General features: G+C 44.2%; 1 protein-coding gene across 2 annotated transcripts in view; it reads left to right on the top strand.

The window, feature by feature from the left end:
* ATP1A3 (ATPase Na+/K+ transporting subunit alpha 3) overlaps nt 1–17,052 on the top strand; it is a 222,081-nt gene that overhangs the window by 127,617 nt on the left and 77,412 nt on the right. Inside the window, exon 1 of one of the 2 annotated variants that reach the window (XM_068121870.2) lies at nt 7,321–7,468. The exons of the other annotated variant lie outside the window; for it this stretch is intronic. Coding sequence (XP_067977971.2) covers nt 7,457–7,468 — 12 coding nt within the window. The 5' untranslated portion in view covers nt 7,321–7,456. Of the gene's footprint in view, nt 1–7,320; nt 7,469–17,052 lie in introns of those variants that run through there. 2 annotated transcript variants of the gene reach the window in all.

Genomic DNA, 17,052 nt, shown 5'->3' with positions numbered 1-17,052 from the left:
AACAAACAAACAAACAAAAACTTTCTTTTATATATATATATATAATTTAGAAGATAGATAGATAGATAATAGCCGAATGCACCCGGCGTTGCCCGGGTTCTTTTTGAATGAATTTACTACTATAATAATTAATATTTTACTCGCGGCCATAGAGGATTGACTACTATAATTCAGCTCAGCTTTTAATTGCGAAATGGGCCTAGCCTGGCCGAGGTGGCGTCGACCGGCCTCGCCACCTAGCCTATAACCTTCCCGGGGCCCGTCCCGACATTTTTGGTTATTTTTGAATGAATTTACTACTATAATTCATCTTTTACTCGCGGCCATAGAAGATTGACTACTATAATTCAGTTCGGCTTTTAATTGCGAAATGGGCCCAGCCTGGCCGAGGCGGCCTCGACCGGCCTCGCCACCTAGCCTATAACCTTCGCGGGGCCCGTCCTGACATTTTTTTTTGGAGGTTTCCTCCTATCTTTCACCGTTCAGGAGATTAGCACGTGCAGACAAACAAACAAACAAAAACTTTCTTTTATATATATAGATAGAAGATAGATAAATAATAAAATAATAACAGAAGATATATATATATATATATATATATATATATATATATATATATATATATATATATATATATATATATGCAGAGTGAAATGCAAGAGCAGAGGTGGACGAGATGGAGGAGCGGTTGCAACAGGAGGAGGTCATGGGGATGGTGCAGCATGGGAAGCATGGCTTGGGGTGGATGAAGCATGAGCGATGGGGAAAGGCATGTGTGAAAGAGAGGAGGAAGATGGTTGAGAGGGAGGTGAGAAGAAAGGAAGAGGAGGGGAGATATGTGAAAGCAGTCGGTCAGGCACAGCAAGGTGCTTGGACTAAGTGGGAAGGTGTGCGGGTGAGGAGGTTGAAGTGGCAAGAGATTTGGAGGATGGAGCCAATATTGTTGAATTTCCTGTTGCGGGCAACGTATGATGTGCTTCTGTCACCAGTAAACTTGAGATTGTGGGGGTTGTTGCAGGAGGAGAGATGTTATTTGTGTGGAGGTGTGGGAACGGTGCAGCATGCACTGAGTGCATGTTCAGTAGCATTGGCAGCAGGACAATACAGGTGGCGACATGATCAGGTGCTGGCGGTGGTGGTGCAGATGGTGCAACAAGAGATGCTGAGGTCGAGAGAAAGAAGAGTGGAGAAGGAGACTGATGGGGGAGAGGTGTGGTTTGTCAAAGAGGGCCAAGTGGTAAGAGGTGGAAGGAGGAGGAGGTGGAAAGCAAGAGGGCTGTCAGATGCTTGTGATTGGCAGGTGGTGGCAGACCTAAAGCCACAATTGGTATTCCCAGAGGAGATCTGTGTGACAAGGTTGCGGCCTGACATTGTCATTTGGTCAGGTGCAACAAGATAGGTCATCTTAGGGAAATTGTCGGTACCTTGGGAAGAGAACATGGAGGAGGGGCACAAGAGGAAGAGAGGAAAGTACAGTGAGCTGGAGGCAGAGTGCCGGGAGAAGGGTTGGCGAGTTTCATGTCAGCCATTTGAGGTGGGGTGTAGAGGGTATATTGGCAATTCCTTTTCTGCATTTCTTGCTCGGCTGGGAGTGTGGGACAGAAAGAAGGAGGATGTGTGACAGGGTGGCCCAGGTTGCCTTGAAAGGCTCATTTGGGATATGGAGGAAGTTTATGGAGGCATGTCGAACGGTGTAGGTTGGTTGTGTTTTTTTTTGTTTTTTTTGTGTTACTATTATTATTTCTTATTTTGTGTATATGAGTGAGTGGGTAAGGGGGTGTGTTTTTGCATGAATGAATTTTTGCATGAGTGTGTGTTTTTGTATGTTTAGTGGTGTATGTTGTAAGGGTAGGTGGTTGGTTGGTGTTGTGTATGGGTGTGTATGTGCGTGTATGAATGATCTGGTATGTTTTGTTGGTGAGTGGTGAAGGGTATAAAGGTGGGTGTTTGAGTGTTCCACCATGTTTGTTTGGTGCTGTGGATTCTGGATGCGGAGGTGTTGTTGTTGTAGTCTGCGTTCGCACTGGCTGGGGGTGGGGGTATGTACGCATCCAGGTGTAGTTGCTGCATGTGGATGTGCATGTGCCCCTGCTGGCCCACCTTAGCTGACCCGTTCGAGGTTGAAGGGCCGAAACGGGATGATGCTGAGGACCTCGACTGAGGACCCGGCCATTGCGGCACACTTGTGACCAAGTGTGTTTTGAACTTATATATACAGTCACGTGAAAAAGTAAGTACACCCCATGTAAAGTTTTGACTTTTTCAACATATTTCAACATACAGCTATTTGATCTTCATTTCAACAATATTGATAGATAAAGGTGATATAATATAACAAATATCATGAAACATTTCCATTTTGTAGTCCATTGTATAATTTAAATAAACATAAATGCAAATTTCGCATGTGGAAAAAGTAAGTACACCCCTACATTTATCACTACTTCAAATACCTAAAATTAGAATCAGGTGCACCAGCTCAGGTGCAAATAATTAGAACATCGTTAGAGAGGATCTTGGAGGAACCTGTCTTATTTAAACCTCAGACATTTAGTTTGGTTTGCTGTTTGTTGTTGAAGTGTGCGGCGTCACCATGCCTAGATCAAAAGAGCTCTCTGAGGCCTTCAGAAAGAAGGTTATAGATGCCTACGAGTCTGGGAAGGGATTTAAAAAGATCTCCAAACAATTTGAAATCAATCATTCGACTGTCCGGAAGATCATCTACAAGTGTAGAAGATTCCAAACAACTGCCAACTTGTTCAGGCCAGGCCGCCCCAGCAAGTTCAGCCCGAGAGCAGACCGCAAGATGCTGAAAAAAGTCTCTAAGAACCCCAGAATGTCATCATGGGACCTACAGGTAGCTCTTGCCACTGTTGATGTCAAAGTGCACGAGTCTACCATGAGAAAGAGGCTGCACAAATTTGATCTACATGGGAGGTGTGTCAGGAGTAAACCTTTGCTGTCCAGAAAGAACATCAGGGCAAGACTAAAGTTTGCCAATGAACACCTCGGCAAAGACCAGCACTTCTGGAACAATGTGCTCTGGACAGATGAGTCAAAGGTAGAGCTATTTGTCCACAGTACCAGAAGACATGTTTGGTGAAAACCAAAGACAGCATTTGCCCACAAGAACCTGATACCAACTGTAAAGCATGGTGGTGGAAATATCATGGTTTGGGGCAGCTTTGCTGCATCAGGACCTGGGCAGCTCACCACCATCGAATCCACTATGAATTCTTCATTGTATCAGAGGGTGCTTGAGGATAATGTGAGGCCCTCTGTCGGAAAGTTGAAGCTCAACCGAAGGTGGACCTTGCAACATGACAATGACCCTAAACATACCAGTAAATCCACCAAGGAATGGCTGAAAAGAAAGAAATGGAGGGTTCTGGAATGGTCAAGTCAAAGCCCGGATCTAAATCCCATCGAGATGTTGTGGGGGGATTTGAAACGAGCTGTGCATGCAAGAAACCCCTCAAACATCACACAGCTGAACGAATTCTGCATGGAGGAGTGCGCAAAAATTTCTCCCAGTCGATGTCAGAGACTGGTAGACAGTTGTAAGAAACGCCTACTTGAGGTTGTTTCTGCCAAAGGAGGCAATACCACCTATTAGAGCCAAGGGTGTACTTACTTTTTCCACATGCGAAATTTGAATATTTTATTATTTATTTAAATTATACAATGGACTACAAAATGTAAATGTTTCATGATATTTGTTATATTATATCACCTTTATCTATCAATATTGTTGAAATGAAGATCAAATAGCTGTATGTTGAAATATGTTGAAAAAGTCTAAACTTTACATGGGGTGTACTTACTTTTTCACGTGACTGTATATATATATATATATATATATATATATATACATATACACACACACTGTTATCTTGGTATTTTGCATGCAGGATAAGGCATCCACGTGGGCACCGTCCATTGGAAGCACTGGTTGTTGGATGTTAAATATCTGACAGGAAGAGTGGGCGAGTTACAACGAGCACCATGAAGAAATGACTCATTCCTTACACATTCCAACATCAGGGTTGGCCACCAGTTCTTTTGAAAGACTTGGGTCTAAAATGTTCACAATATCTCATAAGGTGGTAGAATAAGATCATTAACACACTGTCGTAAATCAATCATTTGATCAAGCTGGCCTCTTCAATACAATCTTCAAACTCAACACAAACATGATTCCTTCTGAAGTGTCCATGGCTATTCACCGGATACAAAACCTCTTTCCCTTTGATGGTGGGTTTTTATTTTTATTCTTCCACACCTAAGTCCACGCTAACTTGTGAACTTGTGATGGGATTTTGATCAAACCAGGTACAAATATATATTATGATGCAAAGATGAACTGATTATATTTTGGCATCGAGGTCACAGGTCAGAGGTCATGTCATCCATTCCTGGTGGATTTCCTGTGCGCTTTCACATCAGGTCAGAGGTCATGTGATATTTGAGAACAGCTGAAGGGATTTAAATCAAACTTAGTACACGTATGTATAAACCTCCGTCAGTGCGTCCATCCATGATAGATTAATTATTTGTTACAAAAAGGTCAAGGGTCAGAGGTCATGTGATATTTGAGAACAGCTGGAGGGATTTAAATCAAACTTAGTGAAAGTATGTATAAACCTCCGTCAGTGCGTCCATCCATGATAGATTAATTATTTGTTACAAAAAGGTCAAGGGTCAGAGGTCATGTGATATTTGAGAACAGCTGAAGGGATTTAAATCAAACTTAGTGAAAGTATGTATAAACCTCCGTCAGTGCGTCCATCCATGATAGATTAATTATTTGTTACAAAAAGGTCAAGGGTCAGAGGTCATGTGATATTTGAGAACAGCTGGAGGGATTTAAATCAAACTTAGTGAAAGTATGTATAAACCTCCGTCAGTGCGTCCATCCATGATAGATTAATTATTTGTTACAAAAAGGTCAAGGGTCAGAGGTCATGTGATATTTGAGAACAGCTGAAGGGATTTAAATCAAACTTAGTGAAAGTATGTATAAACCTCCGTCAGTGCGTCCATACATGATAGATTAATTATTTGTTCCTAAAAGGTCAAGGGTCAGAGGTCATGTGATATTTGAGAACAGCTGGAGGGATTTAAATCAAACTTAGTGAAAGTATGTATAAACCTCCGTCAGTGCGTCCATACATGATAGATTAATTATTTGTTCCTAAAAGGTCAAGGGTCAGAGGTCATGTGATATTTGAGAACAGCTGGAGGGATTTAAATCAAACAGTGAAAGTATGTATAAACCTCTGTCAGTGCGTCCATACATGATAGATTAATTATTTGTTCCTAAAAGGTCAAGGGTCAGAGGTCATGTGATATTTGAGAACAGCTGGAGGGATTTAAATTAAACTTAGTACAAGTATGTATTAACCCCCGTCAGTGCGTCCATCCATGATAGATTCATTATTTGTTCCTAAAAGGTCAAGGGTCAGAGGTCATGTGATATTTGAGAACAGCTGGAGGGATTTAAATTAAACTTAGTACAAGTATGTATTAACCTCCGTCAGTGCGTCCATCCGTGATAGATTATTTGTTCCTAAAAGGTCAGAGGTCACATTAAAACCTCTGTTAATGTGATAACATTGGCTACGTGATTTGAACTAAACGAAGTGCATGTACCATGATACACATATGTACAGATTAGGTAGAGGTCAAATAATGTTGAGGTCAAATGGTGTTGAGGATTTAGGTCAAAGTAAGAGTAAGTAATGACTTATTGTGGGCGGAGTCATAGTGTTCGACGTCACGATGTTGAATTATGTTTCATTCTTTCTAAAATATCCTGGTGGATGTCCTGTGCATTTTCCTTCTGTATCACCATGAGTTTAAAAAGAGTTCGGATATCTTAATTTCAGCTTTCCATCATGGCCACACCCTTGGTGCAGGGTGATGGTAGTTCTTCTTCTTCTTTCATGACCACAATTATTCCCACGTTTCTGTGGGGTTGGCTGGGGGAAGCTTTGCCTAAGTCTTTCAAGGTGTCAGACACTTCACTGCCTTGTCTATCTGTTGGTGTTTTCGAACACGGCGATAACAAGAGCTCAGGTTATACAATTCAGGTATCAGCACATATGAAACGACTCTGATTTATCGACAGTGAGAATTTAAAGGAGTTGTTCGAAGCAGCCAGGTATAAACAGTGATTGCACATTCCGCAGGTTAAACCTGAGAAGCTGGTTAAATGTACCAGGCAGCTTCACCATGAACAGGAAGTTTGTCTGATACGGTAGTCATCAAGGTGTGTGCACATACCTGGTTTGCATGGACGTGACATGACGAGTCGGAGTTGATAAATGTATTTAATACCACGATAGGAACACAGGGACACTTAAAAACGAAGCATTTACTTTCCCAAATTGCTCCCTTGTGTATACTACCTGTGCAGCAGGCATTCCGAAACACCTTACACAGTCCTTTAATTGAATGGTAACCAGTCGGACTGCTTGAACCCATCATAGTGAGTTACATAATATGGTAGATTGTGCGGATTAAAGTGCAAATGGAACGAAGTATGGGAGATAGCGATCGAGGAATGAGTTACTGGTGCAGAGGGTGAGTGTGTGGGCGTGGTTTCGTCCATCTAAAGTTACATCAACTATACATGTCCAGCACATGACGACGTCAGGCCCATAGGTAAACCTTCACGAGCAGTGCACCTTTGATTAAATGAGAATGAATCGCACATAACGACCTCAGGTCCTGCAGTGTCAATCATCGTGGTTCGTTCGTTCGTTCGTGCAAACCAAACCCCGATCCCTCGGCTTACCTGTGGAATGGTACATTCTCATTCCGTTCACACCATTTGTCGTACCTCGGGACCAATTGGAATACCGTTATTCCTTGAGGCGTCAATGTACATATTTATTATGTCACGTTCACGTTATGAGCACACACCCTGGTCGTGTCCCTGCGAGTTGCGGCGCCAGTGAAAGGAAATCGCCAAACTCATGGATTGAATCAATGCGGCGTCCTGTATGAAAAACCTTCATTTCCATGGACACACGTCTTGCTACAATAAATACGTCTGGCCGTTCACAAAACCAAACGACGGCATCAGCGATAAGGAAATTCGGATGGGAATAACGAAAAAAGCCAAATGAGCTTCCAATGTTTCTTTCCAGGAAGTTGTATTCTTTTTTTACTATTTGCTCCATGGTCATTATTATTATTTTTTTTTTAACTGCGGCAACAAGGCGCCCAGCGATTGGTTGGTTCTGCTGCCTGGTTCCGCCTTATCCTCCGATTGGTTGACCGTCCCAGTTTATTGAGTGGGCGGTTCCGTCGTGACGTAGTCACGTCAATATAAGGGTTAAGACGTGGGCTCGTTGGAGTCGCGGTGCTCGATAATCTCCAGCGACGTTTTGTACATTAGATTTCTCTTGGTTTCCCCTCTCTGTAATTTAATTTCTATTCGGCGTGCGTCATGGGTCGCGGGGTAAGTGATGAGTGTCCCTTGTGCCCGACGGATTTGTGTGACAGATTCTTGTGCCCGCCAGGTGCCGTTTGCCGCATGGCGTCGCGTTACGCCTCACGTCGTTCGCTCGGCCCTCGCGTCCTCTGCCGTCCGCCGGCGAACGCATCGGGCCTCGTGCAGCGAGGCTCCGCCGCACTAATTCGTACCGCAGACGGTGTCGTCGCGTCAAACGAGCCGATTACACGTGCGCCCGCGGTCGCGTGGCTGTGACCTCGGTTTGAAGGACACGCCGTGTCCGTGTCGGACTCGAGTCGATGCGTGCGGGGCACGACGGGAGCCCTTGTTTGTAATGGGGGAGTGAATCGGTTATGCGGGCCGAACGTACGACGAAGCACACAACCGAGTAATGTGATCGTTACTGCTCCCAATGAATGAAAGTTACCCATGGATATTTCCATTGCACGGTTATGATTTTTATATGCTAATTTTAAAAATCCCTTTTAATAATCGACAACCGGCTACAGTCTACAAAATGGGGGTTTTCGTTTGCAAAGGTGCAAGGACACCTTTGCACGTGACATTGAACCCGAAGGCTCGGGTCCCCGTTGTCGATGACGGAGGTTCCTCATGGATGGGTGGGTGATTCATGCGATCCGGGTGGAAATTTCCTGCATGTGATGCAAACTTTCCAACAAGCCGTGTACGTCGGCACAAGGGGGGAGTTCGAGTACACGATCGGAATTGTGATCGAGGGTGTCGAGCGAAAGGTGTGTGTGTGTGTGTGTGTGTGTGTGTGTGTGTGTGTGTGTGTGTGTGTGTGTGTGTGTGTGTGTGTGTGTGTGTGTGTGTGTGTGTGTGTGTGTGTGTGTGTGTGTGTGTGTGTGTGTGTGTGTGTGTGTGTGTGCGTGCGTGCGTGTGTGTGTGTGTACGTACGGTATTTGTGATGGGATTTTGGAATGTACATGTTCTGGTGTGGACTCGTCCCATAACGACAGGTAATGGGATCGACGGACCAAATGAGGGAAAGGGCAACCAGGGCACTGCAGCACAAGAGGCGCGTGCAGGATCTCAGCAGGTGTAGTGGAAAATGAAGAGACCAGGTGGTGCTAGTGCTTGTTTGGGTCCCTCTTGTATGTTTTCTAAACAAATAGCTCTCCATGCAGACCTCGTTGTCAGGTCATCTGATTAAACATTGAGCCTTTAACGTGATGGCCATTTTGGATTTGAAGCCCTCTACTTTCAGGATGTTCTGAATTGTCTGAACTTTGTGTCATGATGGCAAGTTGAAGCATTGTCTATCCTGTGACTGCTTTGTCCCACGTTAAAAGGCTCCGTCTCCAAGTTTGTCTGCAGGCGAAGCTGTATATAGTGCTGGTGTTCAGGGTTAATGTCTACCTGGCATCGTGCCAGCAGCTCTCGATCTCTTCCTGAGTGTGAGTGTTATTTTGGCTGTGTTCCACTTGGTGAGTTTTTTTTTTTTTTTTTTTTTTTTTTTTTTGAACGTTGGATTCTCCGCCCACTTACTTGCTTTCTGCTAACCAATGGGTGTAAAAACACTTCTTTCTACCATGAAGGTAATCCACTTGTGTTGGCAGATTTGTTTGCAGTGTGTTTTTCCATTTTATACTCAGTGTAACCGGAATTTCACAAGCTGCTTGTTTTGTGCCATTTGTGACCAAGGTGTGCCCCTGTTGTTGTATTTGGTTCGGAGTCTTCGAAAAACATGCCCAAACTGAACTGCTTTGAGGCTTAAACCCCAATAGAGCTTTGGGGAGCTTTTGATCCTGTGAAGTTATCCTGTCGCTTAAAAAAGAAAAAAAAAAGATAGTACTGTACCTGTCTGGTCTGTCATGCTAGATCCTCTTAAATGACTATGCAGAAATTCACCAAACTTGGTAGTTATATGATCACGTGGCAATGTGCAGCAGCAGTATCATTTTTGGCCCCACATCACTTGGGGCGGGGTCGAACGGAAGAACACAAAGAAATGCAATTGCTGGTACATTTGTAGACATTTTGATGAAACTTTGTACAGTATATGCAATTGCCATTGTGGATGACTTGGGACAAAAATTTGTGGACGAGTTTGGTAGGTGACGCCTACCAGGCATCCAGATCCGGCCTATCTGGGATACAAAACGTAAACTGTTCAGCTTCTTGGAGGTATGCATTCCACCAAGTGCCGTTTTAGTGTTTACTTTTCATGGTGTATACTGATGTATATTTCCATTAAACCCACTCGAATGCTTTGATAAAGGAATGTGTTAATGAAATACTCTTGTGCACAGATTCATCCCATCTCGTCTTCACTTATCGTACCCATCCTCCCGCTCTTGGTACTCTGTGGTGAGTCGCTTGCTTTAAAACGACTTGCATTCTCCTGCCACTCTGGAAGGCAAATCCTACCGAAGGCAACCTCGGATCATTCCACAAATCCTGCAACAAGTGTTTGTGTATTCAGACAGAAAATGGCATCCGTCCAATTTCTAGAATGAACTTTCAAACTTGTCTCCCCTCTAAAACCTGGTGGAGCCTAGTCAAGTCTGTCTCTGGACTATGCTCCGCTTCCATTGCTTCTCACCTCAAATGGCACCACAGCCGACTCCGCTTGAGAACGTTGAATATCTCAATTCTGTTCGCTTCAAAATCTATTTGCCCTTACTACTCTATGTACCCATCCTTCCTAGTTGCACCTTCCTAGTTCCTGGATGCTGCCTTTTGGACCTGAGGTGGAAAAGTTTCTGGCAACCATTGACTCTTACTCTATAACTCGACCAGACTGGATTGGCTCACGCTTCCTAAAAACCTGCGCTGCTGCTCTGCCACTTCCTCTCTGCCCTATCATCTACCACAGGTCATCTTCCATCTCAATCGGCCAACATTAGATAACTAGAACGGCACTCGGTAGAGCATACATCTGCCAAGCTGAATAGTTTACGTTTTGTAAACGTCAGATCAAACACCTGGAAACATCAGGGAGCCACTGATAGGCTACATCTGGATTTGGACCTGAACCAAAATCGAGTCTGCTTGTTAGTGTCACCTACCAAACTCATCCACAAAGGTTTGTCCCAAGTCATCCACAACTGTTTGAAATATGTTTATCGCTTTTGGCCTCATCACTCGATGGTGAAGAATTGCTTAAAAAAAAAAAAATTCTCATCTCTGGATTTGGATCTTCACCAAAATCTAATCATTTTGTATACTCGACATACTCGACCTCTCCACCAAATTCCGTCCAACTTTGAGATATCCTACACAGATGGGTGAAAACAAAACATTGATGGGAGAGGTAAAAAGGTGTAAAAACGGATCCCCTTGACTACAGAATAATTGGCTTACGTCCAGTCATCAGCAAGGTCATGGAATCCATCATCACACTTGACATAAAATCATTCCTTTTCTCCAACAGCCTCATCTCAGATCATCGTCGGATTCAGACCTGGTCATTCTACCTCGGGCATGCTGCTTCTACGCTCCCAACAAGGGATGGAGGTCCTCTATATCAGACGTGAGATCAGGGAGGGCCGTCTCAAGCTTTTGATGTAGTATGGCATCCTGCCTTGCTCTCCAAACTATCTGCCTCTGGAATCCGAGGCCAACTCCACTCTTGGATCACTGACTTCCTCTACACTGTCGCCAACATGTGGACCACAATGGAGCCACGTCTAATCTCCCTGTCAAGGTTGGAGTACCCCAAGGCAGTTCTTGGTCCCATCTTATTTGTAATATTCATAAGTGATCTCACTGATTCGCTGGAAAATCCGCTTTTCTGATTACTCCACTCTCCACTGTGACATCCCTCATCCTTCCGACACAGGCAGCAGCCTCTTCCCTCTCCTCATACCCTGACAAAATAACAATCTGATCAAACACCTGGAACATGTCTATCAATGCTGATGAAGTATCTATCTATAATTACTTTCTCTCTCCCACTCTCTCAGAAAGGACCTTATGGCAGACCCTCCCATCTACTTTCTCAACAACTATGTGAGGCTGAGTCACTCAAACTTTTGCATCTCTCAGCCATGATCTCTCTTGCCTAAGCCACATTTCAAAGTTGGCCTCCAAAGCTAGATGGCAACTGGGCATCCTCCGTCGTGCAAAGTCCTTCCCGTCGTGCAAACCCAAGAGTTCAAGACCCCTACCAGTACCATCGAAATCTGGGCGTGCACAGCAACTTGTGCACAAGTACACAAAAAGCTAGAGTTCCGAACTGTTGCTCCTTGATCAGTACTAAAACGTCTTTACTGTAACTTTTTTGAGTTTTAGTAGATTTGGCCCGAGTCGAGCAAATGCTTGTGCGAGTAATTGCATTCCAATAAATTTTGTTCCAAAGCCCTTTCCGTGCAGGCCATATAAACTCTACCCTTCCATAGTCAATATCTAATAAAGTTGACCATCCTGCAAGCAGCTGGAAGGTACCTTCAGTGTTCGTGCTGCAGGTGATTTGAAAGCAATCTTGCTCGATCACAGTTGCTTTGTCTATTCAGAAATATCATATGTCTGTTTTGCATCCATGCTACCATTCTCGGAACAAGGAACTACAATGGTATTTCCTCGAATACCAAATAATGTACAGGTGTATAGATGGGTATCGAGGCATTAACCGTTTGCTTTGAATTTCAATTCCATGATTGTGTTGTGAAGGTTTTAACACGGAGCTGTGTAGTTTACCTGTGGATGTCATTCCAAGGTTAAACTGAATGATGGTGTGTAACATGGAGCTGTGTAGTTTACCTGTGGATGTCATTCCAAGGTTGAACTGAATGATAGTGTGAAACATGGAGCTGTGTAGTTTACCTGTGGATAAGTCATTCCAAGGTTAAACTGAATGATGGTGTGAAACATGGAGCTGTGTCGTTTACCTGTGGATAAGTCGTTCCAAGGTTGAACTGACTGATGGTGTGAAACATGGAGCTGTGTCGTTTACCTGTGGATAAGTCATTCCCAGGTTAAACAATGATTGTGTGAAACATGGAGCTGTGTAATTTACCTGTAGATGTCATTCCAAGGTTAAACAATGATGGTGTGAAACATGGAGCTGTGTAGTTTACCTGTGGATAAGTCATTCCATGGATGAACTGAATGATGGTGTGAAACATGGAGCTGTGTAGTTTACCTGTGGATAAGTCATTCCAAGGTTGAACTGAATAAAAAAAATAACCACCTTTAGAGGCCATTTTTCCCTGCAAAGCGGGGGTTGGCCTTTTTCGGGAACCGTGGTTGTTGTTGTTTTTCGGTCCCCTATTTGAAGCAATGTTTTACGGCCGGATGCCCTTCCTGGCGCCAACCCTTTTTGCCGCCTTTAACGACAAACGGGGAATTACCAGTGAACTGGTACTCAATTAGCCGACCTCGGAAGGATGACAGGCTGAGTCAACCCCCCTGGCGTTAATTCAGCGATCGACCGGGATTCGAACCCAGGATCCTTGGATCCTAAGCCGGCACCCTAGCCGCTAGCCCAACCCCAGGGATGAACTGAATGATGGTGTGAAACATGGAGCTGTCGTTTACCTGTGGATAAGTCATTCCAAGGTTGAACTGAATGATGGTGTGAAACATGGAGCTGTAGTTTACCTGTGGATGTCATTCCAAGGTTGAACTGAATGATGGTGTGAAACACCCTTGTGAAACAGTTATTTACTTATTAGTGATTCATTAACTTTTGTCCTTTTGCTGGTGGTGGACGGTGGTTGTGGTGGTTGTAGTTGTCGTTGTAGTCGTTGTAGTCGTAGTAGTCGTCTTTGTAGTAGTAGTAGTAGTAGTAGTCGTCGTGGTGGTTGTAGTATCTGAAATGTTTTGAAAAGTAATAGTCATTCCCCTTTAAAGCTCAAACAAATCTTGGATATAATCTGATTTTTATTTCTATTCTTTATTATTATTTTTTGGTTTACTTTGAATGCTGCTGAGCCATACGTTGCATATTGAGCCACACCTTGAATGATTGCTGGTCCCTTCCCCCCCCCCCCCCCCTCCACCCATCTGGAAAATAATAATAGTTTCCCACCGATGTTTTTGCTTCAAGATCTATGAAAGCTTTTTTTGTTTGTTTTCAATCCTGACCCGACCAAAGATTTATGTCATCGATTCAGCAACCGTCAGTCCCGAGTCATAGGGTGACACAACCATCCTGTTGAGGACCCAGGGATAATCAAAACATCCAGTCTGGGATGCAAGCGAATGTCATGAGGAATGCCACAGTAAAAATGATCCTTCACCGACTGAGACCTGATACATGCCACCTACAGGATGTTACTGGTTATTGCAGCCACATTTCGTTTAACTGGTACCCTGTTTCTGGCTTCTATTGGTTTGGTTGTTGAATTTTTAATTGAAATGATGAGGACTTGTCGATTTTTGCTGAAATCAAGGGGTCTTTAATGTCTTTACAGTTTGCAAAATGGGGTTTGAAGGATGGCTTTGAGATACGCATATGCTTACTCACCTCTATAAGCTGTCTAGTCTGGGTTTGAATCCCGACCCAGGTATAAACTATTAATCCCGGTGTTTTACAGGCAAAGGTGATTGGTCAATGTTTGTGTCGTCCTTCGGATGGACGTTAAACTGGGGGGCGTCCAGTCTGCTGGCGTTAGTTGTGGATGTTAGACCCCCCCCCCCCCCCCCCACGCCCCACCCCATCTCCCCCTCGGCATCCTTCCGTGAAGAGTAGGTGAGCTATTGCCGGCACCACAAGCAAATTACAAATTCCTGCCCTGGTCTAATTAGTCGATGGTTGGGCCTGCCCAAGTCGTTTTCTGAAATACTTCGGTCTAAAACCTTCACCAGCCAACCACAACAATGTGCGAATAATTGTGGTTGTTGAAGACTGCAAAATAAGTGATCATCAGTGAGCCTTGATGTTGAATGGTAACCTGAACTAGATTTGATTGCGAATGATGAATTCCATAAATTTTCAGGTTGTGAACATAATGATGCATATAAAGTAGTTTTTGGGGGTTTTTTCCCCCCTTTTTATTGGGAGGGGGGAGGGTGGGTGTTCAGCAGCATGTAATGACAGCACAAATATGTATATAGCCACTTGGTTTGCCATTCATGTTGGATCTTCTCGCCGTGATCTCTAATGGACCTCCCTTCCCTGTGTTCTCTACCCAAAGGCATAAGTGACTGTTGGATGTTTAATAATTCAAAGGAACAGCACTATTGACTTGAAAGGTTCATTGTTCCTTGGGATGAAGGTACAAAATAAAGGTCAGGTAAGGCTGTGTACTTTCAACTCTGGTGTTGGGCTAGCGGCTAGGGTGCAGCTTAGGATCCTAGGATCCTGGGTTCGAATCCCGGTCGATCGCTGAATTAACGCCAGGGGGGTTGACTCAGCCTGTCATCCTTCCGAGGTCGGCTAATTGAGTACCAGTTCACTGGTAATTCCCTGGTTGTCGTAAAAGGCGACAAAAAGGGTTGGTGGCAGAAGGGCATCCGGCCGTAAAACATTGCTTCAAAAAGGGGAACGAAAAACAACAACAACCACGGTCCCCGAAAAAGGCCAACCCCCGCTTGCGGGGAAAAAAAATGGCCTCTAAAGGTGGTTTTAAGGCTGTGTACTTTCAACATATAGCGGTATTTTAGTTTATTTACCATGAAGTTGGCTGGCTTATTTCAGGTCGTGTGAAGCATTTGGTGCAAGTTTGTGGGGCTTATTTCAGGTCGTGCCTTGGAGTTTTAAAGCTTTAAATATTGTACATGAGCGTCTTTCCAAAAGTGACGAATCGAATGCAGCATGTCGTCGAAACCTCAGAATGTTTGATATCGGCCCCAAGAGATGTTGGAAGACAGCCAAGCAAGTCCATAACTTGATTGTCTTGTTACAAGACAAATTACAAGTCCATAACTATCATTAATAGTTTTATTACAGGGATTGCAATCATGGTAGCTCCTAGTTGTGCACAAATTCTCCAAACTTAGTAGTCTAGTAGGAAGACTAGGTCCCCCTGCACCCCCCGGAGATATACTTCTAATCAGTGTTTCTAGATTGGAAAAAATGTGTAGAAAATGACTAGCTATGGCCCCAAGCTGAAAAAATGTCCCACATACCATTTTTATGCAAATTACTGCTGCAAATTTTATGCAAAATTATGCAAATTTTATGCAAATTTTTGATGAGGAGTAGAGTTGAGGGGTCTTTGAGGGCTTCATCGAGGTGCTCTCGGTTGCAAGACTGGGTCATTCTGAGAAGCACAGCAGGGTCAGAGATCATGATGTTCTCCTCCTCAGTGAATCTCTCCATCAACAGCCTCTCCATTGCCTCACACACTGTTTTGAGGCAAAAGAGGGACTTTGCGTAGGCCTTTCCACTGAGAACACCTTTGAGAGATCCACTTGTTACTAGTTGTGCCTCAAAGAGAATCTCTGCATATCCAGAACCACGCATCTTGTGTCCAGTGAGCATCCCGATGTAGTTCATGGATGTGTGGAAGGGTCCAATCGTTACTACATGACTAGCAAATTCATTTGGCCAGCGCCAGATGATGGGAAGGGCTTTCATGCAGACACCCAGATCAAATGTATTCAGGACCCATCTCTGACCCACCTCAGCAGTTGCTGCCTCGGAACGCTTCAGTAGCTCACGAACAACTGCGTTGTCTGTGATCGGTTGGTGGATAGGCGTGCAGTAGTCGACTGTTGATTTGCTGGGTGGGGGAGAACCAGTTGCAGAGGTGAAACCCCCTAGCCCAGGCACAGGCTGCAGGCCATTGCCATGCCATGCAGGCACCAGGCACAGACCGATCACAGACAACGCAGTTGTTCGTGAGCTACTGAAGCGTTCCGAGGCAGCAACTGCTGAGGTGGGTCAGAGATGGGTCCTGAATACATTTGATCTGGGTGTCTGCATGAAAGCCCTTCCCATCATCTGGCGCTGGCCAAATGAATTTGCTAGTCATGTAGTAACGATTGGACCCTTCCACACATCCATGAACTACATCGGGATGCTCACTGGACACAAGATGCGTGGTTCTGGATATGCAGAGATTCTCTTTGAGGCACAACTAGTAACAAGTGGATCTCTCAAAGGTGTTCTCAGTGGAAAGGCCTACGCAAAGTCCCTCTTTTGCCTCAAAACAGTGTGTGAGGCAATGGAGAGGCTGTTGATGGAGAGATTCACTGAGGAGGAGAACATCATGGTCTCTGACCCTGCTGTGCTTCTCAGAATGACCCAGTCTTGCAACCGAGAGCACCTCGATGAAGCCCTCAAAGACCCCTCAACTCTACTCCTCATCAAAAATTTGCATAAAATTTGCATAATTTTGCATAAAATTTGCAGCAGTAATTTGCATAAAAATGGTATGTGGGACATTTTTTCAGCTTGGGGCCATAGCTAGTCATTTTCTACACATTTTTTCCAATCTAGAAACACTGATTAGAAGTATATCTCCGGGGGGTGCAGGGGGACCTAGTCTTCCTACTAGACTATAGTTATCCCCACCTGGCAAGAAGGTCCCAGAGCAGTATCATTTTGGCTCCTTCCCCTGAGCCCCGTTTGGAAGGGCAAATTGCAAATACAGGCACGTTTGTAAACGTTTTCATGATATTTTGCATATGTGATGAATATGGGGATGCATGAAATATGTAACTTCAATTATTATTTT

Source organism: Myxine glutinosa, chromosome 7 (assembly GCF_964187855.1).
Source record: "Myxine glutinosa chromosome 7, kmMyxGlut1.1, whole genome shotgun sequence".
Lineage (NCBI taxonomy): Eukaryota > Metazoa > Chordata > Myxini > Myxiniformes > Myxinidae > Myxine > Myxine glutinosa.
This window is presented reverse-complemented; position numbering and strand designations above follow the sequence as displayed.